This window comes from Ornithorhynchus anatinus, chromosome 18, assembly GCF_004115215.2.
Source record: "Ornithorhynchus anatinus isolate Pmale09 chromosome 18, mOrnAna1.pri.v4, whole genome shotgun sequence".
Lineage (NCBI taxonomy): Eukaryota > Metazoa > Chordata > Mammalia > Monotremata > Ornithorhynchidae > Ornithorhynchus > Ornithorhynchus anatinus.
This window is the reverse complement of record NC_041745.1, coordinates 687453-711139: the sequence shown is the minus strand read 5'-3', so window position 1 is coordinate 711139 and position 23687 is coordinate 687453. Positions and strand designations below refer to the sequence as shown.

Genomic DNA, 23687 nt, shown 5'->3' with positions numbered 1-23687 from the left:
CTCTGCACATAGTAAGCGCTTAACAAATACCAACATTATTATTATTATCAGGGGAATTGATGGCTTAATTAAATTTCGGGGGCCCTGGAAGACCGACCCGTAGTGTGGGATTTCCCATGGGTATCTGTGCCATCACTCACTACCCATCCCAAAGGAATCCACGGGAATCGATTCCGGGAAACACATTTTTGGGGATCCCAAGGTGGCTTAAGCCCCATCCTGCTTCGTCGGATTCCCTGCTGAATGGTGCTGGCGATCCCGCTGCCATTATTCAAACAGGGTAGGGATGGACAACGCCATCTTACTCAGCATAAATGCGCCCACGAGCCGATCCAAAGGTGATGGTTTCTGATCCCAAACGCTTGCGGTCGGATGTGAGGCCACAAAAATCACAGCAGCCAAGATGCGGGCAGACCCAAGGCAGGCCACAGCTGGGAAGCAGTGTGGCCTAGGGGACAGAGCCCAGGCCTGGGGGTCAAAAGGACCTGAGGTCTAATCCCGGCTCCGCCACTTGTCTGCTTTGTGTCTTTGGGCGAGTTACCTCATTTCTCTGTGCCTCAGTTATCTCAACGGGGATTGAGACTGGGAACCCCCTGTGGGACATGGACCAGACTATTTTGTATCCGCCCTGGTACTTAACACGGTGCCTGACACAAGGTGAGCACTTAAAAATACCACACACATGCAAAAAAGACCAGAGATAGGTAGGCCAAGGCAGGTAAACTCAGGGCAGAGCAATATTCACAGAGGCCCCAGGAGAGCCCCTTTGTGTCTGGTCTCACTCTTGGAGGTGTTAGAACGCGAGGGCAAAAACTCTTTGAGGAATTTCGAGGGTCGCGGACAGAAAGTCTTTGGTGGTGGGTTGGCCATTACATGATTTTGAAAGCAGCCTTTTCCCGGTTCTAATTCTTTTTAGACCAGTCTAACGTGCCTCAGCCCTGAGCTGAAGGGGGTCATCACTCAGATCGACAATAGGAACATTTATGTCCATTTCCCCTATTTATAAACATTTCTATGTCTGTCTCCCCCAGTTAGAATGGAAGCTCCTCATGGGCAGGGAAGGCCTCTTGTGCTTCCTTTGTACTTTCGCAAGTGGACGATACTTAACAGGTGCTCAGTAAGCTCTGTTTCTACTAAACCAAAGTTTCTTACCAGTAGAAGCAGCAATAGTGACAACAGTGGTGATGGTGAACAAAAATCCACTGCTACCTTTGCGCAAGGAACATGTGCTAAAGGCAGTCATGAGCGCAAACAATCAACCTTGGGTTTTGCAAGAAACAGATTCACGCAAATAAGAGACGCTGCGCTCACGATGGATATCTGAGGTAGTGATACAAAGCACACAGATTCCGTTTCCACGCAAAAGTGAGCCCGTACAGTCAATTCGGATTATCCCATCCAATCAACGCGGTTCATCAGCTGCCCAGAGGGGCCCTCGCAACATAAAATTCCATCCCAACTCCTACAACTTAATTAACGAGATCTTTTCCAGTGAAACTTTCCACTACCTAATCCGTCAATCCTCCGACAGTATGTGCTGAGTACCTATTGTTTGCACAGCACTGAAATAAACGCTTGAGAGCCCATAACGGAGTAAGTAGCCAGGACCCTTGCCCTCCAGTGGGAGAGACACTGAAATCACAAATGGGAGGAGGAAGAGAGAGAGAGAGAGACTGCAGATATGTGGAAAATCCACGGTGCCACAGTCGACGGGAGTTGGATTTTAGTGTAATTTTATGAATTTTGTTTGCGGGGGAGGAAGCATTGATCCTCTTCGGGGAGAAATTCCAGAAACTGTAAAATTCGAAATGTGGGAATCGGAGTAGGGATTCCATCGTAACTCTGTTCTGCGGGGGCACCGTGCCGCTTTACCTAGCGCCCAGTTCAGTGCTTGGCGTGTAGTAAATGCTTAACAAATACTATCATTATTTTTTATCATTATTACCTTGGATGACATTCAGCACCTCATTGGATGATCGCTTCCCCATGATGATAAGAAAAAGTGGAAACTGATCTGTCTTTTGGGTCCGGATGGTTTGAGCTACGACACTCCCAAAGTGTCTAGTGCACATCGTCAGAAACCTGGGAGGGAAAAGAGAGACAGTCAGTGTCCATGTCACAGTCTTTCTGCATGGAATTCCCCCAAACCCCAGCATTTAACTCACTCATCAATCAATACATCAGTCAATGGTACTTATTGAGCGCTTACTCGGCGCAGAGCGCTGTACTAAGCAATTGGGAGAGTTTACATCCTCCCGTTTAAACTGAGGTGGGGGAGGCGTTTCACCTGATAAGAGCCCGGCCTAAAATTTGGTGGACAGAGACCAAAGCGGAGAATTCCTCCTTTGGTAAGAATGCGATCCTAAACTCTCGGGGTTGCAAACCTTCCGAGTGAGAAGTGGCGAGACGAAACCGATCTGGGGTGCCGGTCAGAAAACCGAACAAAATCAAGTGAAAAAAATAATCAGAGGTCTGCCCAGGGGAAGCCACACGCGACGATGAAGGTAAAACATCACTACGGCCACTCCGAGAAACTGGACTTAGCGCAGAAAAAAGAGAGACAGGAAAAAAAAGATGGAGAAGTGTTTTCATTAGTCTTCGTATGAAAGAATTGTACTTTTACAATTGTATTTCCTCCTGGAGTGGAGGGTCTTTTAGTTTCGCACCTAGTCGTTGGCCTAAAAACAATAATTTTAAGCTTTTGACTAAAAAAACGCTCTGAGATATTAGCATACAGAAGTCTAGCATTAGTATTCTTCACACGATCTTGAATAAATGAAAAAAGTGATAAAGCTTTTCTCTTCCATTAGAGGACTGTTTGAAATTAGCATTTCTTTCAAGAGAAAAGGGTAGCTTATGATATGTTTTCAGATCTGATGGTAAAAAGTAAATGTCATAATAATAATGAATTATGAAAGACCAAATGCAAATATAGAATGCTTTAATAAGATCCAATTTAATAAAGTCTGTAAAAATAATGGACTTTTAATAACACAGGTCACAAAAGGCAAAACAGTGGAAATTCTGAGGACTAGCCACTGGTACGGGCTTATTAATTCTTAATTATGTCCATGAAAGGCAACTTAAATCGTGTGTTTTCTCATGCCTTATGATAATATTTTAGGTAACAACTGCTATGAAATGTATGTTTTAGCTGATGAGTAAAGCCTCGTCGTCACACGCGTTCGAAGGGAATTCTATTTGAAAAGACAAACTGCATTAAAATGTCATGTGCTCAGACTCATTTGATAACCAAATTCAAAACAGAATCAAACCTCTTAATTTTTAAAACCAATATATCGCTTGCCTGTGGCACATCCCTCGTCCCGGAATTTTCGGTCGGTCCCGGAGAGGGGCCGACGCCGCGGAAAGGGCCGCCCGGTCGCGAGCCGGAGTTGGCCGGGAAGCCGGGGGCGACCGGCCCGGGGCCCCGGTGGCCAGGGACAGGCCGGGGGGAGCCATGGCAGCGGCCTGGGGCCTCTCGGGCTCGTCCCGTTCCAGGGAGAACCGCGAGGGCTGAAATCCGCTCTGAGCCTCCGTCCCGAGCTCTGTCGACCAACCCATCCACAGTTCTTGTTGAGTGCCTACTGTGTGCGGGGCGCTGTGCAGAGTGCCACAGAGCGAGCGGAGAAAATCCCTGCCATCCGGGAGCCTCTGGATCAATGGGGGAGGCGGATGCATGCGGAATAATTTACAGATAGGCGAAAGAGGTGTTGGAGAAGCACGGAGAGTCAATTCCTAGCTACCAAAGAACTACGGGGAAGTTTTGAGTGCAGAAGGGCTGAGAGGAGGCTACCTGGGGAGAACAGAAATGAATCGGGGGAAGCTCCCCCGAGGAGACGGAGTTCCCGACGGGCAGTTCTGGTGGGGTTCATGCACGTGGCTCTTCAGCACAGCCTCGCGTGGAGGGGGTGTTTGGAGGTGCAAGCTTCAAATTTCACCTCCGTTTCTTCCCTCAGACATCTTGGAGGGCCACCTCGGCTAGGAGCCGATCCTGCAGTAATTTTTTAAATGAAAGGAAATGAGGCTTTGTTGCTCTGACAGGATGGGATACCAACTCTGTTGTATCGGACTCTCCCCAGCACTTAGTACAGAGCTCTGCACGTTCTAAGCACTCAATACCTACAAGTGACTGACTGATGAAAGGAGACACCGGGAGCCGTCTAGGCCAGCAGCAGTCTGCCGAGCGACTCCGGGCCTTCACACACACAGGAATCTAGTTCGGCAGCCAGGGCTCTCAATCAATCAATGGTATTTACTGAGCGCTTACTATGTGCAGAGCGCTTGGGAGAGCACAATGCCACAGAATTGGCAGACACTCCGGAGTCGGGTGGCGAGGCCCGCCCCAGCGCGGGACCTCCAGGCAGAGTCTTTCAACCTGCTTCCCGTCCCCGGCTGGAGAAGAGCACTGTCCGACTCAGGTCCCCCGGGTTTCCAAAGACAGAGTCCCAGAAGTGGGTACGCGTTCCGTGAATGGCTTCATGGAGTTTGAGGCAAATTCAAAACAGCCCAGAGAGCGAGGCTCAAGCCTGGGAGAGCGATGCCTGGGCTCCGGTTTCCGGAAAAGGAGGGAGGCAGTGGGGTGCCCGGCGATGACCGTCGGTTCTCCGAGCCTGGGCCGACGGCCACGAGGGCCCAGCCGTCGCCAGTGGCCGCCTCGACGATTCTCGATTCTTGATGGTTCTGTGGGCGGCCCCTCAGAACCCTGGAGTCCCCTCCCGGAACCCCGCAACTTTCCCTGACCCCCCGGTGGTTCTGAGTTTGGCTCGGCCCCCGTTCAGTGCGGCCTGACAGCCAGTTGCTTCTTCCTCCGGAGGAAGCATCCTGGATCCCAAACCTTTTAGAGGTTGTCTTTTGAGTCACCGCCCCATCCCCAGAGTAAGTCTTCTCACACAACGCAAAGAACTCCACAAAAAATACAGTCTTCTTCCCCTCATCAGACGGAAATGAATATAATAAGTGGTGACTTAGTCACCCACCTGCCTGGAGGCGGTGGCGGGCGGGAGGGGGGGTTGGCCCAGGTGGTCTCTGGCCTTTTCAGTTCTATGACCGTGCGAGACTGTGTTCCCGAACCAAAACCTTTCAGCGTCAGAAAATACTAGAAGCTTCTTTAGTCGGGCAAAAGGCCGCGCCTGTTTCAGTTGCATTCAGAAAAACAAAAGAGGAGGAGCCGAGGAGAAGGGGTGGGGGGCAGCGAGAAGCCAAAACAAATCGGAAACAATGTGCCTCAAACTCTCAACACAGTAACAAAACGGACAATACGGAGATTTGAAAGGGATTTGGTGACGTCCTTTGGTTATATAAAGACATCTTAAACTTAACAAAGCTTCCGAAACCGTGCCCGTTCTCGGGCTTGCCACTGGAGTGGCATCTTGGGCCTAGAGGTGAAGAGTGCGGGGCTGATATCGGGAGACCCAAGCTCCGGTCCTGACTCTGCCTGCTGGGTGGCCTTGGGTAAATCACCTCTCTGGGCCTCAGTTTCCTCATCTGTAAAATGGGGCTGAGATACCTGCTTCTTCTGTTAGATAGGACGGGAAGAGGAACTACCCAAGCGCTCAGCATGGTATTTGGTACCTAGTGACAGCTGAATCGAGACCATCGCTGTCACAGTGTGACGGAGCCAAAGACGAATTTGCAGGGGTCGGCGGGCAGTTCTCGGTAAGCGCCTTGTTCGCGGGGGTGCTCTGCGACGTCTACCCTCCGAATCTGCCTTCTCTTCCCATCCCCTTGGGCCCCCGCCCATCAAGCCGCACTGTTGCCTGCGGGATTGGGATGGAGAGCAGCCCCTGCTCTCTAAAGGGGGAATTTTCTACGTTCCAGGTGGGAACTGGGAGAGAAAAGTCATCCCTCTCTAGACTAAGCTTGTCTATGAACTCTGTTCTACTGTACTCTCCCAAGAGCATAGCAAAGTACTCTGCCCATAGTAAGCACTCAATAAATACGACTGATTGGCTGACTGATGGATTGGTTTAAAGAGTGTCTTGGGAAACCTTTCTTGAAAATTCCTGCCGGTTCACTCCCATCCTGACGGCCCCCTCAACTGCTGCTTATCAGGAGACTTACACCACCCTCACGCACCTCCTTTCTGCACTGCCGTCTTACGGGGCCAGAGACATCATTCCGGGTTTCCCCTTCCCATACCCTCTCAAAACCTTATTGAGGGCCCATCTCTTCCAAGACACCTTCCCTGACTTAAGCCCTCCTTTCCTCTTCTCCCACTCCCTTCTGCTTCGCCCTAACTCGCTCCCTTTATCCCCCCCCACCCCCACAGCATATCTGCAGTTTACTTATTTATAATAATGTGTCTCTCCCCCTCTAGACTGTAAGCTCACTGTGGGGAGGGAATGTGTCTGTTTATTGTTATACTGTACGCTCCCAAGTGCTTAGTACAGTGCTCTGCACACGGTAAGCGCTCAATAAATACAACTGCCTGACTGCAGCTCTATCATTCAGCCACCCTGGTCTGGAGGAGCATCTAGATCAGACAAACAGGGACAAGGGCAAGAGGGAGCAGCTGACTCCAGCCCCCTTCTCGCTGCTTTCCCGAGCTCTTCCAGGCCACGTGCCCTTCCTCGGTATGCAGACCTCGGTTGGGCCCGGAGAGTCAGTCACCGCTCCCTTACTCGATGTTTTCTAGCACAGAGAGAAATCCAGTTGCCCAACTGGAAGCATCTTGAGGGGGGGGGCTGGTGTGATCGGGCAAGACTGTGGGCGTTGGGGGGAGAACTCCGGAGAAGTGAGACTAAGAAGCAGTGGAATAACTGGCCAGGATTTCTGGGCCCAGACCTTTCAGAGGACTGACTCCATGGGCGCCTAGCCCAGAGGGGGTCTGGCCTTCTCCGTTTCAACGTGGAGATGGCACCGGGGTTGCTGTGTCCCCAGCGCTGCTGCCGAAGACCTCGGTGGGTGCCCCCTGGGGACAGGGGTGCTCTCACTGGCCGGGAATGCAGGGCCCACCGCCACGAAGTCAGGGAACTGAAAACTGGACAACTTCTCCACCTCTGAATGTTTGCTGGCTATCAGGAAGCCTTCCGCCCAGAAACAAGATTAAGGAGAAAACCCAGGCGTCTTGACCCCGGACCACTGTCCGTCTGGACCCCGGTTCCTTCACCGTTGATGCTGCAATCAAATCCACTCCCCTTACAGGGTCAACGGTGCCGGCCCTCCCACCTCTTCTCCGAGCAGCTCGGAGAAGCTCGGTGGGGGGGGGGGGGGTCGCACCCACGAGTCTCATTTTCCTGCCCCTTCTGGTCCAGGAGCCGACTCGCTAAGATTATTTCCCGAGTCGTGCTCTCACGGCAAGACGTTTCGGAGGAAAAAAAGTCTCAGTGAGCAGAGAATCTCTTTCTTTCCAGGTCAGGATGGACCCAGAACACTCTGCACAAAAGATCGAGTTTCGACTTCTGACTGTAGCCTCGATGTGAACCCTGACCTTAAGAACCTCGAAGGCCTTTCTTTGACTGCTTTCCCCACCTCAAAGCTGGGGTGAGGGGCGGGACGGGGGGTGGGGGTGTTAATCACTTTTGCCGAGACTCCAATTCCCAGCAGAGTATTGTGAGGATTAGGCAGAAAACGTTTGGAAAGATAAACACATAAACAAAGACTGGTACCGCAAACAGATGGAAAAAAACAAGGGTGTTTTTGAGACTTCTTCCATTTTCCGAACCGGGGTAAATCCTAGGAATAATGTCAGATTTGACACTGATTTCACTGTGTTGAGGCCAGAAATTTTTCATTTCAGAAATGACATAACTTGAAAAAATGTCTTTTTCTGGCTTAACTTCAGGCTCGTAAAATATGCGGTATTTTTTAGGGTCATACGGCAACCACATAGTCATGAGGTTTTCTTATCCGGGGCCGGTCTACTGGAGGCTTAGCATCTGGAAAATCAAAGGCCCAGTTGGCGGAGGAAATACGGAAACGACACCTCATCAGCCAGCGCCACACTCTCGTGTGTATCTATGTGCTGACTGAGCTCTTAGTTAAATGAAATCAGCTAATTGCTTCCTTTCTGATCAGTCGTATCTCGCGTATCTCGGTGCCCTCTGTTTGACCGATTGCTTTTTCTGGAAATTTCTACCTGCTCGTTCCCCCCATTTGATTGCAAGCTCCTCAAGGGCAAAAACTGGGTCCTTTTCTCCTATAGTATGTTCTCCATAGCGTCGAGTACAGGGCTATGTAGGGGTCTGGTACAGTGCTCGGCCCACAACGGATGCCCGATGTGGCTGTTCTGTAACCCGGAGGCATCCGCGACAGCTCACTGAAGACAGGAGGCACCCAAGACAGTGCACACTACCTAGCAGGCGCTTAGCGCAGTGTTCTTCCCACAGTAGGTCCCCGCTTTGGGACTCTGCTCACGGGAAGCATTGGTCCCGCTGCTCTACACCCAGGAGGTGCTGAACATACCGCGAAAGGCAGCCAATTCAGTGTAGAATGCTTAGCGGGCAACCGGAAGAGCGCTCTGAGCACGGGAGGTACGCAACCAACGCTGGCGACAGGCGGCTGCCCAGGGAACATGAACCGTATTGGCAGAGTTGAGCTCTTTCCTTTCTACACCCATCTTCCCCCGTGGCTCAGTGGAAAGAGACTGGGCTTCGGAGTCAGAGGTCGTGGGTTCGACTCCCGGCTCTGCCACTTGTCAGCTGGGTGACTGTGGGCGAGTCGCTTCACTGTGCCTCAGTTACATTATCTGTAAAAGGGGGATTAACTGTGAGCCTCAAGTGGGACAACCTGATCACCCTGTATCTACGCCAGGTTTAGAACGGTGCTCGGCACGTAGTAAGCGCTTAACAAATACCAACATCATTATTATTATTATTAACCCTCCCGCACCAACGCGTGGTCAGGGTGGAATGGCTTGACACGCCAAGACTGAACGCTCAGTGAAATTCTGAACGCATGGATCAGGTGGTCAAATGCAGTCTCTCCTCCAGACGAGCACTCCAAAGGGGCCGACGCGCTCGCTACCCCTCGGACCGAGATGGGAGGGTACGGCGGCCATCCCACACCCGGGGCCCTCCTTCCGGGCCCCTGCGAGCCAGCGCCGAGTGAGTTCCAGAGGGAGGACCGGGTGGCGGGAAAATCCGGCCCCAAAACCGGGAGAGAACAACGTCACCCTCTTGAGGACGGAGCCTCCCCTCCGAGCTCTCAGGGCCCGTCCCGCCCTCGGCCCACGCTTTCCCACGATCGCCCCTGACGGCTCTATCTGGCGGAACCGGGTATCTCCCGGGCAGCGATAATCAGATTAGCGTCGGAGGAGCCTCAGACCCCGTCACCCACATCTTCCGACCTGCGCACGAGCTGGCGGGAGTTGAGGCGGAACACCTGAAAGCGGGGCTTGCGGCTGCAAAACTTCTAAGTCGCGTTCATAAACTCTTCGGAAACGGCCGACTCGAAACACTCGCCAAGTGGATCTTTCGCCAGGCCGACTGGCTATGTCGGTAGAGCTTCCAAGTCAGGTTAACAACCCCCCGTTCGGCGCCGAACTTGAAATCTCGGAGTTTATTTTGAAATGGGTTAATTTACTATTTTAAAGTGGGCGAAGAAAGTATTATAAACAGTTTAACCCTCATCGGTATACAGACCTGCTTGTTCCCAATCTAAAGAGACAATCGCCTTTTATCCGTTTCTTTTTGTCCTCTGTTTCGGTGCTATTAGAAAACTATTCACCAGTCCCCCTCCGAACAAAGCCGGGCAGTAATTATGACTCGCTGACAAAGAGATGTGAACAATTACTGAGCCCATTTTGGAACCCTAACCCTAATAAAGTCATTAGATACTGCCCTCGCCGTGATCTCTCTAAAAGCTTCTGAAGTTACAAGAACACACGGCATTGTCTGCCGGCACAATCGCTTGCCCGCACAGCGCAAACCTTGAGTTAAACCATGCTGCAAATTGATCTTGACATTCTGTTAAGAGCGCCACGAAAATCAAAAGCGGAGGAGAAAAGGAGAAAATGAGTGTGCAGGGTGTAATCACGGATCAGGAGTGAGCGCTCCCCCTCCCCCCCGGCCCCCGCCCCACTGAACGGGCCTCAGAGAAGTCCACCACCCCTTCCAGCGTTGGCTACCTTCATCTTCAAAGCGCTAACGAGGCCCGGGACCCGCTGCTTTCCCTTTAAGAGTCCCGAAGGGGAAGACCGTGGGGACGGAAGAAGGGAGTTTCGGGAATTCCTCTCTGGGGATGGAAGAAGGAAGTTTGGGGAAGTCCTCTCTTGGGCCGGAAGCCCCGGGCGGCAGACAGCGGGGCCGGTTTTGCCCCCACCCTCGGCGGAGCCCCTCCCGGCCCCAGCCCCCGGGAAGCCGCCCGAGACCATCTGTGGCGGGTTATTATGTTGGTATTTGTTAAGCGCTTACTATGTGCCGAGCACTGTTCTAAGCGCTGGGGTAGACACAGGGGAATCAGGTTGTCCCACGTGGGGCTCACAGTCTTAATCCCCATTTTACAGATGAGGTAACTGAGGCAGCGAGAAGTTAAGTGACTTGCCCAAAGTCACCCAGCTGACAAGTGGCCGAGCCGGGATTTGAACCCATGACCTCTGACTCCAAAGCCCGTGCTCTTTCCACTGAGCCACGCTGCTTCGCTTGCACCCCCGAAGCCTAGCCGGGCCTGACCCGGGCCGTGCACCTGGAGGAGCCGATGGGAGAAGAGGGGGCTCAAGTGGGCCACGGCCAAAGCTGGGGCGGGGGGCTCGTGGAGGAAGCAGAGAGGCCCAGTGGGAGAGCCCAGGCCTGGGAATCGGGGGACCGGGGTTCTGATCCCGGCTCTGCCACTCGCCCGTTGTGTAACCTTGGGGGAGTCACTTCAATTCTCTGGGCCTCAGTTTCTTCATCTGTCAAATGGGGATTCAGTACCCGTTAGTCTGTGAGCCCCTTGTTGAGCAGGGACCGCGCCTGTGCACCGTGTCTGTCTCAGTCCTTAACGCAACGCTTGGTACTAGTAAGCGCTTAACAAATACCACAGTTATTATCGGTAATAGTATTTATTAAGCACTCGGAAGCAGCGGGGCCTAATGGAAAGAGTCCGGGAGCGGGACGATTCTAATCCCAGCTTAGACCGTGAACCCCACAGGGGACAGGGACTGTGTCTGATCTAATTAACTTGCGCCTACCCCAATACTCTTAGGGGGCTGTCCGACTGTTTGGTGACCCTGCCCCGCCGACCCCGAGAAGCAGGCTGGGGTGAGGACTGAACCGGCAGCGGGCGGGGGCCACACACTGATGATCCGGAAGAACATACGCCTCAAGTCCGTAGGGCCTTTACGGGCAGGGATGGTGTTTTCCAACTTCTTTTTAAAATGGTATTTATTACGTGCTTACTACGCGACGGGCACTGTTCAGCGCCGGGGTAGAAACGAGTTAATCAATGTGGAAACAGTCCAGGACCCACATGGGGCTCACAGTCTTAATCCCTATTTTACAGATGAGGTAACTGAGGCCCAGAATAGTGAAGTGACTTGCCCAAGTTCACCCAGCAGGTGAGTGGCGGAGCCAGGATTAGCACCCAGGTCCTTCTGATTCCCAGGGCTGCGTTCCATCTACTAGGCCACGCTGCTTTATTGTACTGTTCTCTCCCAGGTGCCTTTCCCTCGGACCCCTGGGGGAAAGCGAGATCGTGGATGCGGGGCTGCCCCCAGAGAAGCTGTCAAGGGAAAAATCCCCGCCGAGGCTAGATGACACCGTCTGTAAGCTCACTGTAGACGGGGAATGGGTCTGTTACATTGTTGAATAGTATATATTAATAACACGTATTAATATATATTCTGTTATATATTGCACACAGTAAGCGCTCAATAAATATGACAGACTGATGGACCCCGTCCTTGGCTGGCAACCGCTCTGGCTGCCGGTGAAAGGAAGCCTTGCTCCACAGCGACTCCACATCCCCAGATTCAGAGTCGCGGCAGCCGGGGTGCAGGACGACAGCCAAGAATTGGGGGGCTCCTGCAGCTCTCTGGGGTCCTCGAGGCGGGCTGCCCTCACGCCCAAGACCAAGGCCGGGGACACCCCCCCCCGCCCCCCCCCGGCCCGATCAAGCTCCGGCTCGACGAGCCGGTTGTCCGGACGGCCCGGCCTGGGGCTTCCCGCGGCTGCCGGGAATTTGGGACGTCGGCCGCCGCCGGTCTGCGCGAGGCCTTCGTCGCCGCCGCCGGTGGCCCGCTGGCCATCTAGCAGCCCCGCGCTCCTCGGCCTAGGTGTCCGCTGCCTCTGTCTGCCGCACCCCAACCCCGGGACACCTTCAGCCCCAGGGACGGCGCCTCGGCCGGGCTCTCGGGACACCGGCCGGTATACGGGACGGGGCCCCGAGCCCGACAGGGTACTGGACTGCTGTGGACGCGGGAGATGATGAAGAGCCCTGCGACTACCCTCCACATCTGGCGCGGGGAAAGTCTTCTGCCTCATCCGCGTCCCCGGGGAACCCCGAACCGACGCTGCCGCTGCTGTCGCCCCCGATCCACTGTCAAGTGAACCCGAACGCACTCCCCAGTGTCCCTCCGAGCATCCCGGGACCGGGGAGTGCTGGGCAGCTGGGCAGTGATGACTGGATGAGCGGTTCCACACGGGGGAAGAGGGGACCCGGGACCCACACTGGGGCAGGACCTCCAGGGAGGCGAGCCCACTGACCCTCCCCACCCTCAGCAGCCCACCCGTACTGGCCACGACCAACGAGTAGTGGCCACTGGGGGAGGGCCTCCCGCTCAATAATAATATTCGTATTTGTTAAGCGCTTACAATGTGCAGAGCACTGTTCTAAGCGCCGGGGGAGATACGGGGTCATCAGGTCGTCCCACGTGAGGCTCACAGTGAATCCCCATTTTACAGATGAGGGAACTGAGGCACAGAGAAGCGAAGTGACTCGCCCACGGTCACACAGCTGACAAGCGGCCGAGCCGGGAGTCGAACCCATGACCTCCGCCTCCGAAGCCCCGGCTCTTTCCACTGAGCCACGCTGCTCGATCAGGGCTGTAGGGGAGGCAGCCACGTCCAAGGCCCAGAAGTCGCTACCTCCCCCGCCTCTTCCCTTCCAACCCCCGGGGAAGATGCCATCTAGTTTAGACTTTTTAAAAAAATGGTATCTGCTAAGCGCTTACTATGCGCCGGGCACTGTATTAAGCGTTGGAGAAGACACAAGCTAATCAGGTTGGACACAGTGCCTTGTCCCAAGCGGGGCTCAGTCTTCATCCCCATTTTTCAGATGCGGTAACTGAGGCCCAGAGAAGTTAGGTGACTCGCCCAAGGTCATACAACAGACAAATAGGGGAGTTGGTATCAGAACCCAGGTCCTTCTGATTCCTGGGCCCTTGCTCTATCCCCTCGGCCACGCTGCTTCTCTTCTTCCTCCCGAGATCCTAGCGGGCTCTGCACAGCTCGCCGGCTCGTCCCAGCCTCCGGAGGCGGGCGGTGGACTCGGGTGGACCGTGAAGCCCCAGGGCAACCCCCGGCCGCTCCCGTCCCGTCCCCCCCAGGGACCGTCGGGATTTCGGCCTCCCGCCCCGCGCCGGCCATCGCGCCGGCGGGAAGGGCCGCGGGAGCGGAAACCCGGGGTCCAAACGTCCGGCTGCTTGGCCGCGAGGCCTCCGAGAGGCTTCGGTTCTGCAGTTTGAAAAGTGCCATCAGGAGTTAATAGGACACAGCTGTACCGGCGCCTTCTAACAAGCTGCTTCTCGAGCCTCGCTCACCACAGGTGTCTCTGGAACCTGCAAACTCTGATTCCGAGTGTATCAAAGTTGTGCTACTTAATAGACTTCTTTAGTAAAACATAACAAAGCAATTACACGGCTGTTGATTGTCAGTCATAAAAAAAACCCCTCAAACACTGTTTTTCAAAAGAAACTACACTGCAATTTTTTTCATTGTACAATCAAAGGAGCGGGGGAACTAAATGGAGGATGGAACAAAATAACAGCAGGTAGCCGGCTGAACTTAGCCACTACAGATGGTTTCGAAATGGTGTTTCCTTCTACCTCAAGTTGGGAAATAAAAGGGGAGGAGGAGACCCTTGTAGCCAGTGAATGACAACACCAAAAGATTTAGCCAAGTCTCCAGTCCCCGTATTTTGCCTCGTGAAAGGCCTTCTACGCTGCATTTTTATGTTTTTCTGCGTCGCTTTTCATCACCTTTAACTGAGTGTGAATAATAACCCAATTTAATTTAAACAAATAAAGGTGCGAAAGGTCCCGGCCGGAGGACAATGAACATCTCCCGGGCCAAACTAAGTCAGCCCGCTCAGTCCCCGGGGCCGTTTAATTAAGGGAATGAAGTATTCGATAGGAGGCCCTGCCGGAGTTTCCCTGGCGGGAGGGGCCCGAGGACCCTGGGGAGATGAGCGAAAGCCCCGCCGTCGGACAGAGGGCGATCGGGGCCCGTTCCCGCTGGGCCCGCCGTCGTTTCCGCCCGGGCCACGCCTCGGCCCCCGACAGCCAGTCCCCCGGGGCTCCCGCCCCGGACCCGGCGGCTTGCGCCCACGCGCTCCGGACGGCGGCGGCTGGGGGCGGGGAGGTGGGGACGGGCCTGCGGCCGTGCGTGCAATTCAACGCGGCGAGCTACGCTGGGGACGAGAAGCTCCGACGAGCCTGACTCCCCAGTCACCCGGCGGCCCCTACGGATCCTGACGACGAACGAACGGAGGGGACTTATCCCGCGGGGCCGGAGGAGGGAATCTCTCCGGCGAGACTATGGATGCGGCGCTGGCTGTGTGCGAAAGAATGTGTGCAATAAGGCGATTACATCAATTAGCATATGCTAGAGTTAAGCCATTAGCAACAGCACCGGGCCGGCCTGCAATACGCTCCGCTTTTCTCCCCAGTTATTCTGAGTAAACTCACCATTAGTTATCGGAATTAGACACGCCCCCGCGAGCCTACGTCTCGAAGGGATTTCTTGGCCAAGGCCCGGGGACCCACGCTGGCAGCGGACGATGGCCTCCAGCTCGGGAGAGAGCCCAAACCGGGGCGCCTCCCCTCCCTTCCCACCCAGCCGGGAAGCTGGCCGGTCGGCCCCTCCCGGACGGACGCCGTGGCCATCCCGGAGGATCTGGTCGGGGAAGGAGCGGTGGGGCCCGGGGAGCCAGGCAAACAATCCCACGGTAGATTGCCTTTCTTCCCAGGGTGGCTAAAGCCCACCTCGTTAAGGCCCCGAAACTACATTACCGTGCTCTGTTGGCTTCTTTTGTCACGTCCCAGCCCCAGGTGATAAAATTCTGACTCAGATAGGAAACAATGGATTCGGCACAGAGCATCTGTGAGCAGAACACGTTGGTTAATACGCTTTCGTCGTGGTGGAGGTAGATAGCCAGAAGCTTTCTCTGCAAAAGGAGAAGGGGTAATTCAGTTAAGACGCGTCCTCCGGCTCAGGGTTCCTTCCCTCACTGATTCGGTAAAGGCAGGCGGCCGTGAGGCGCGGAGCAGAGATGTAACGTTTTGCCTCTCCGCAGGACCCCGCGGCTCCCGTTCCCCGGGCTCTCTCCCATCGCGAGCGGTCTCGACACCCGCCCCGAGCTGCCCTCGGGTCTAGGGCCGGCCACCACTGGCTTCCGGCCGCCGGGATGGCCGTGCTGCCGTGGGGTCGCCGGCCCGCAGGCGGAGAGGACGCCGGGGCCGTCCTCCACGCTGGACGAGGTCCGCGGGCCACGGGGCGCCGGGCCTTCTGAACCGTTCGGCCCTACAGAGCGGGAAACCCGGGAGGGTCCGTCAGCAAGCCTCCTCGGAAGCAACTGGGGTAGGATTTGAACCCGTCCGGTATTTATTTATATTAACGTCTGAGGCGCCCTCGAGACTGTGAGCTCGTGGTGGGCAGGGAATATGTCTGTTTATTGTTGAATTGTACTCTCCCATGCGCTTTGGACAGTGCTCTGCACACAGTCAGCGCTCAGTAAATACAATTAACTGACTGCCTGATTGATTTGGAAGTGAGAGGAAATAGTTAAAAATGAAGTTTTAGGATTCCCAGATGGTGGCTTGATTGTCCTAAAGAAAAAGCGCCCTTTAAAGGAAAACCGAATTCTTTTAATCACAAGATGAATTGCTCCCAGCTGAAATGTCTTTCGGAAAACCCAACCCATGAAATTGGGTGCTTGGGAAAGGAAGCTTTTTTTTTTTTTCGGGCCCTGGCCCAGAATGTTCTGGGCCTTTTCTTAGAGGAAACACGTCCACCCTGCGACCGCGGCGAAACCTGTGGGACACGGGGAGTCTGTGCCGCTGACCTCCGACACCAGCGTCCTCTCTGACCGGTGGACCAGGTGAATTTGAGAATGGGAACAGAGGGACCGGCCCCCGAAAGGCCTGCCTTGCAAGAATTTGAATCAGAATCCCCCACCAACTGGCCGAAAAAGCTGACGCTGGAAACTGGCTGCCCCTCGGGGCCCCAAGTGCCCACGTGGGATGGAGGCGTGGGGCACGACGCATCACGGTGGAGGGTTTTACTCCGAAGGGGATGGGTACAGATGGGCTCGGGACAAATCCCTCCTAGTGGCCGACCCCACTGTCCCTCTCTTTATCCAAAACGAGGCCGTGGGGACAAACAGCCAACACAGGGGGCCCTGACGGAAGGGATCGCGTCTACCAACTGCACTGCACCCTCCCAAGTGCTCAGTACGGTGCTCTCCACCAAGTGAGCACTCAGTAACTATCGCTGATCAAAGAGGTGTGGAAAGCGATGGAAACGGGGGCCAGCTCCCCAGTCGGCTCCAGAGGAGGTGACTGCCTGGAGTCAGACCAGAGGGAAGGAGGTCTGGGTGCCCTGTCCTCCTCAAGAGGCCCTGACTTGGATGCGTTTGCTTCGGCCACCGCCAGGCGAGCCTGCCGGAGAGGTCGGCTCTGACTGTGCTCGCCCCGGCCCCGCCCGCCCGCGGCTCGATCCCAGGCCCAGAACCCTGATTTAGCTGCCGGCTGCCCTGATGAGGCCCTGCGCTCGGCTCGCCCGCCGCCCGTCGGCCAAGAAAATGGCGGGGCCACGGCAGATCGGGAGGGGAAAACGGAGTCGGAAACCCGGCTCCTCCTGGGACTCCCATGCCAAACCAGCAAGGCGTCAGCGGGCCTCTGTGGACCCCGTCCGCCCACGGGCACCAGGCTGCCCGGGGCTATCTGAAGGCCACTGAAATATCCAGTCTCCAAGAGGTTGTCTCCCGGCCCGGCAGTGGCGAAGGGAAATGTGGACGCCGGCCGCGTCTCCACCGCACCTAAGAATCCGGGGGAGTGCGGGTGGGTGGGGGCGGGTCGGGGGAGCGCGCGTGTGCTCCAGTTGAGCCGTTTACCCAGAGAGTGCCCCGATTCCATTGAAATGCCTCTCAGGACGGCATCCACATGTGCCAGGAAAGGCCACTAATAAGCCTGACATGCCGAGTTCCGTATAAGTGCAGTCGCCGATGTTGACTGAAACTAAACTTGAAAATCCAGGGCGCTAATGCCCAATATCAAGCAATAAAACAGCATCTCTTTGGTGATATTTAATTTCAAGAGAAGAAAGAGACAGGGGAAGATCAGGGACCGACGGTTTTGGAGGATCAGCCATTCTGCATTTCAAAGCACCGGGCCCTGCAATATCCAGGTTACTGTGCTAGAATCTCCACCATTATCCAGCAGTTGTAAGAGAGGGAGGGCACGGGTGTGTTTACTCAGTGATTAGGGTCTTAGAAAGAACCTTCGGCTCCTAGGGAGAGCCAGCTCTCACCACTTATTCATTTGGGCTACTGCACAAAGCCCAGGAAGATTAAACATCCATGCTGAGCAGACAAGCGAATGCAGGCGGTGAAAAAGAAATAAAAATTCTTGAAAAACTCTGAGATGACTTCATTATTTTTCCACAAGGAAACTTTAGGAAAGTGTTTAGTTAGAGAAAAACCCACATTGACCCCTCTCTAAACCCTTAATCTCCCCTTTGTGGGGCCACCGCTTTGTGGTAAGCGGGGGCTCTGCCCCCCTCTTTCCCGGGAAGCTGGGAGAAAGAGGCTCGAGAAACAGTTTTTGTTCTGTGGACGCACAGGCCCCGGACACTGTTAAACACGGGATGCCGGGAAAACACACCCCAAACTCCGTTCCCGTTGGGGGCCGGCGACCGGAGGCCGCGGGCAGAGCCGAAGTCGAGGACGGTCACTTTCTGGGCAAGCCACGGTAGAAAGGCCGAGGCAGGGAGGGGACGCTCACCTACTTACCGATGCTCACGAGTAAAACTCACATTTGTAGAATGTGCTACTTGGGGGAATTCCCAGGAGTGGAAATGGGGTAGAGGGTGGTGGAGGAGGGGCTGGAGAAAGGTGTGGGGAGATGCAAGCCTGGGCAGGAGATCGGGGGTGGGATGAAATGGGGCAGCAGGACGGAGAAGGGAAGGAGGTGGGAGAGAGACACCGAGGGAGAGAGGGAGGCAGAGAGACAGAGGGAGAGTGGTGATGGGCCTAGGCAGCCACTCTGTCCAGCGCTGCCGCTTCCGGGCGCCATTTGGCCGCGCCAGATCCAGATCCCGGGAAGCGGGTGCCCTGGCCGGTTCTGACACGCGCTGGCCGAACCGCAAGCCCGGCCCGGGCCCCTCAGGGCGCAAGGGTGATCCGAGCGGCCGGGGGCCGCCGGGGGGCAAGGTGACGGTGGCGGCGGCAGGCCCGGCTGGCGGGGGCCCCGAATCGCGGCAGTGGGAAGCAGTTTTCATTAAGATGGATTGCGTGTGGCACCGTGAGAAACACTTTATCAAATGTAGTGTTTTACTCCGCGATTAACTCCACTCCGGCTGATGAGGCTCCCAAATCCTCCATAATCCTGCCACTCCAATAAACATTTAATGAGTATATAAGTTCAAAAAGCCTAGCAGAGGATTTAAACCTTCAATCTTGTTTTTATTTACTCTTGGAACTCAATTTCTCTCCTCAAGTGAGGAATGCCAGTGCTCGGAGCTGGTCTGTTGTCCTGGTAAAATTAAGTGCCTCCCAGAGTTTAAATTAAACATGTGGCAGGCATTAAGGGGGAGGAAAAAAAGAATATTGTCACTTTCCATTCAGTGAGATGTTGTAACATCCGTCACTTCCATCCCAAAACGGACAGTCGTGAAAGAAAATTTCCGATATGCCTTTCGCCCGAGACTTTTCAACAATAAAACAGGAGGGTTCTGCTTTTGAAGTCTCAAGAACTGAGAGACGGGATTTTTCTTCATTTTCACAAGAAAAGGTTGGGTCAAAGATGCCACCAAGTAGCTAGGGGCCGGGGCGTCGGAGGTGGAGCCCGGGGAGAGGAGCGCGGAACCTGGGGAGGCCCCGGACACGACGAGTGGCCGGCAGAACCTTCGATTCCCTTCCTCCTTTTCCATCCTGATGAAACTTTCCAGAAAGGGAGAACAGAACCAAGTGAGGGTGCCCTCGCCCGACTCCGCAAAGAGATGGATCTCTCCATCCGCCTCTTGGCTGTTAAGCGCCGTTACCTGGACTTGGCCCTTTCTTCGACTGGAAACCCGCTGAGGGTGCGGCCGGACCCGCCCTCCCACATCCGCACCGCTCACCCCCGGCGTCTGGCACCCAAAGCTCCCTGGGTTCCCCTCTGGAATGGGAGTGTTCAGTGGGGGACAGCTGGAATTCAGCCCTGGGATTCTGAATTCCCCTCTGTCTGCCCGCTGACTCTCTGGGAGGCCAGGCCCCCCATTTTCCCGATTCATCCATAGGGCCCGGGGGACGCTGACCAAGCCCACCGTTCCGCGGGACAGTCGCAGCAGTCCCTTAATTGGGTGAGAGGTCCTTATATGCGTCCGGCGACACAACGTCGGCTCGGCCCCCCCCCGCCCCGGTCATTAAGCGTGGAGGCCGACCACCAGTTTGACGCTCTGGCTTCCGACCTCTTAACCTAGTCTTTAGCTGAGTGGGTAGGTGGGGAAGGTACTTACATCTCGGGCTTTTCCATAGAAGGCTTCTTGGAAAGCAGCTTCTAGTGATCCGATAAAATAAACAGGATGGCAATCGCCGTATCTATTTGAAACAGCAATGAAAATTCATTAAGGGAGGCCGCAGTTCTCATCTGGTTCTTTTCAATAAACAAAGCTCAGAAGGGATCGGGCCCCCGGGCTCGTCGGCTTGTCGGCCCCGAGTCCTACGACAGCCCCCGTCCGCTCCAGACTAAGCTTCGCTGGCATTCGATCATCAGGCTAACAAGGTCTGCGTCTTGAAATCCATGAAAATCGGTGAAATCCTAACGAGTGTCTCTGTGTGTGCGTGTGTGTGTGTGTGAGTACACTCAGCAGACAAGTATCAGTAAGTGATCTGAGGCAATGCCCTAAGTAGGCTCTACGACTGACCCTCTTGAAAACATCCCAGGATTAAACAGCTCCAGGAGGGAATCTTATTAAAATCGCCCGACTCACATAACCCGGCACGCTCACCCACTTTGGGAGAAGATACAGTTCCCCATTCTTCCTAACTGTGCTTTTCCATCTTATTCTGTCATGCCGTTTTTCTGAAACCTCTGAGGTTTGCCCAGACTCTCAATCCCAGTGGGGCTCACTGCACCGGACTATATCACGCTACACCGTGCTGCCCCACGGCACTGCACCACGCCGCAGGGCACTGCCCCACGCAGCTCTTAGTGAGCGGGACGGCGGCGGGGACTGGTGAACTGGCATCAGCATTTCTCAGGCCGCGGGTCTGGCTTCTCTGAGGCCCCCAGGGTAAGGATGGCTGGTGGTGGTTCCCTGAGCCCTCCGCGCTGACCACCACAACCCTAACCGGCCTGGCTCCCTGGAGGAAAGGGGCCACCAACGGAGGCCCGAGCTTGCCGAGCCAACCGCAGAGCTTTGCACCCGGTTTTGAGACACCGTCACATCTTCAAACGCACACCCTCTCATTTTTTAAAAGTTCAGATTTTTGACTCTCCGCTGATTTCCCACTCCAGTTCGCTCGATGGGACCGTCAGGAGGCACCCCCCTGGCCCGAGAGCGTCAGAGTCCACTCCCCTGTCCCAGGAGTCACGCTCCTGAATGGCTGACGTGCTAACTGTGTCAAGGCAGAGCCAAAACGACAGGTTTGGGCCATTCCCTCTTACTCTGCTTCTGTGACGCGCCCCCGCGAGCAGCCTGCTGGGATCGTCGGAGAGTAGTTTTGGTACTTGGACTTTACGATGCCTTAGCGAGGGGCTCTTAAATGCGGTCGATGCTGGCTCCGGCAGGGGCTTGGGTTTGGGCTTGTCCCGAGACACGACGCGTGGGTGTCCGGCCCGGGATGCCATCGCTCTGAGGGGTGAGTGTCCTCCCCGCCCTTCACCTCTCCGTAGCTAAACCCCCTTTCCTTCTGCTCCTCCCCCTCTCCCGTCCCATCCCCTCAGCACTGTACTCGTCCGCTCAACTGTATATATCTTCATCATCCTGTCTATTTTGTTTAATGAGATGTACATCACCCTGATTCTATTTATTTGCTATTGTTTTAATGAGAAGTTCTTCCCCTTGACTCTATTTATTGCCATTGTTCTCGTCTGTCTCCCCGGATTAGACCGTAAGCCCGTCAGAGGGCAGGGACTGTATCTGTTGCCGATCTGTACATTCCAAGTGCTTAGTACAGCGCTCTGCACACAGTAAGGGCTCAATAAATACTACTGAATGCATGAATGAGCAGTTGTGAGTGGCCCTCATGACCATCCACCCTCTCACGCTTGCCTACCTGGAGGAAAATTCAGCCGTAAACTGCAGTAAGGCGTCCCCTTCATTGTCGGCATTTTCTGGCACTGAGAAAAATACATAAAACACACACACACACAAACCCACAGCGGGTCACCCCAAAGGCAAGGTCTGTGTGTGTCCCATACGGGGCACCAGAAAGAGGGCCCCGGCACCGGGGGTGTGACACAGGGACACCGGACTCTACTATTTGTGGGTCTACTGGAGTACTGCGGTGTGTGTGGCCACCACGCCAGAGTTGAGGGCTCACTGCCCCTCTAAGAGTCTCGGTCCTGCTGGGTGGAGAAGCCACCGCTCAGGTGGCGGGAGGAAGGGGAGGAGGGTTGGGAAGGAAGGACAGGATTTTTCTCTCAGGATACCAAGGCCGCTGGAAACCAAAACCACCACTTTTATTTAAATGGCACAGTGGGATGGCAACGCCAGACTGTTTTCGTAGAGTTCTCGACCGCAAGGTCCAGTGTGAAATTCAACGGAGCTGGCCCTGACGCTCTCCCAAACCCTCCATGTCCAGAGGAGAGGAAGTGTTCTCATGGGGATGGTTGATTCTTCCCCGTGGACCTCGGCCCCCGCCACCCCGGGCGGATGGCACCTCATCGAGTGCTCTGAGCTCTCTATGGAGGGTGCCCTTCCACGTGGGCTCCGCTCCGATGCCGGGTCACCGGGCCCACCCGTGGCTGGCACTTTATGTGCTCTGACAGCAGGCGGTACTCACTCATTGGCGACTTTCTCAAGGCTGAAGACGCCGTCCCGAACATTTCTCCGTCGTCCACCCCAAATTCGGTGGCGTCTTCGAAGTCGTCTCCGTCGCTGTCACTGACCATGTGAACGTCGGTGCACTGCTAGTCAGGGGGAGTCTGGGTTAGTTCTTTCCCCTGCCCTCGGGCAGGCAACGACGAGTCTACAGGGTGTTTCCCGGCCGGGTGTGGAAGGAGACAATCGCTAACTGGAGACAACTAGCCCATTCCCGAGGCCGGCGCGTGACGCCACGGTTTGAAACGCGAAAGCAACTCACTCTTTCGCTTGAAAGGTCAGAAAGCCGAAAAACGGGCTAATGCCGTCCCCACTCCTAAGAACACGCGACCGTCTCGGAGATGGACGGGTGGAGGAGACAACGGATGGGGGAGAGATCTGGAATGACTCCTGTCCGAGCTACAGAGCGCAGAGGAACCAACTCCAAAAAACACAGTTGCCCCAAATGTCACGAGAGACTAGGCGGTGTCGAGGATTCCTGCGACATCAACAGCTCCCACCTGAGGTATCGGAGAAGTGGGTTTTGTTGAAAAAAGTATATTTCCAGAATGAATTATTGAAATGTCTGGAAGAACGAGTTCCTTAATTATGCATAAGCAACTCCCATTCTCTCCAGATTTTCTTATCAGACATTTTAGAGGCTAGGAGAGCCTTTTTTGCAAAAATGAGATCAACAATCTATTTTCATCGATGTTTACTGATGAGAACCGAGGGCGCTGGAGGGCCGGCTGATGTCCTAAAATCCTTTCGTCCTTGGGAAGGAATCAGTTCGCTTTGAAACAAAGTTCGACCTCGTGAACTCCATCTCTTCGGGGGACCGAGTCTTCCAAGCAATCAGGCAATGGGATTGAAACTAGTCCTCCGATAGAAAAAAGCCAGTCATTTGGCAGAGGGAAGCCCGCCCGTGGAAAAGCGCGTCCCGTATGGCAAAAGAAAGAACACTCCAGCCCTGCCTCGGACCCGAGACCTTGTGGCGGCCCCCAAAATAGCGTTAACGAGGGAGCCCTGCAGGGTTACCGCTATCCGGGCCCAAATCCCCCTGGTGTGCAAGGGCCCTGGAGGCCCCAACCATTTCAATCAGATTCTGGGGGGCAAGGGGGTCCCTGTTCGGTTTTAACAGGTCAGAAGGCAGCTCAAGGTCTTAGGGAAAGGATACAAAATTGAGGGCCAGAAACCACGAGGGCACTTCTCAGATCACTAACCCAATGACAATTTTGGAAAGCAACGTGATCCCATCTTTTAATGCGGTAACCCGACACCAGTGGCCTTATCAGGAAGTGGTGTTAAACTACATTCCGCGCCAGC

General features: G+C 54.9%; 1 protein-coding gene across 2 annotated transcripts in view; it reads right to left on the bottom strand.

The window, feature by feature from the left end:
• FAF1 (Fas associated factor 1) overlaps nucleotides 1-23687 on the bottom strand; it is a 138152-nt gene that overhangs the window by 22049 nt on the left and 92416 nt on the right. The window contains exons 10-14 of one of the 2 annotated variants that reach the window (XM_029083128.2): nucleotides 22345-22471; nucleotides 21616-21679; nucleotides 19854-19935; nucleotides 15149-15303; nucleotides 1946-2082 (exon numbers count right to left, since the gene is read on the bottom strand). In XM_029083128.2, coding sequence (XP_028938961.2) covers nucleotides 1946-2082; nucleotides 15149-15303; nucleotides 19854-19935; nucleotides 21616-21679; nucleotides 22345-22471 — 565 coding nt within the window. The remainder of the gene's footprint in view (nucleotides 1-1945; nucleotides 2083-15148; nucleotides 15304-19853; nucleotides 19936-21615; nucleotides 21680-22344; nucleotides 22472-23687) is intronic. The other variant, XM_039914729.1, reaches the window with a different exon arrangement.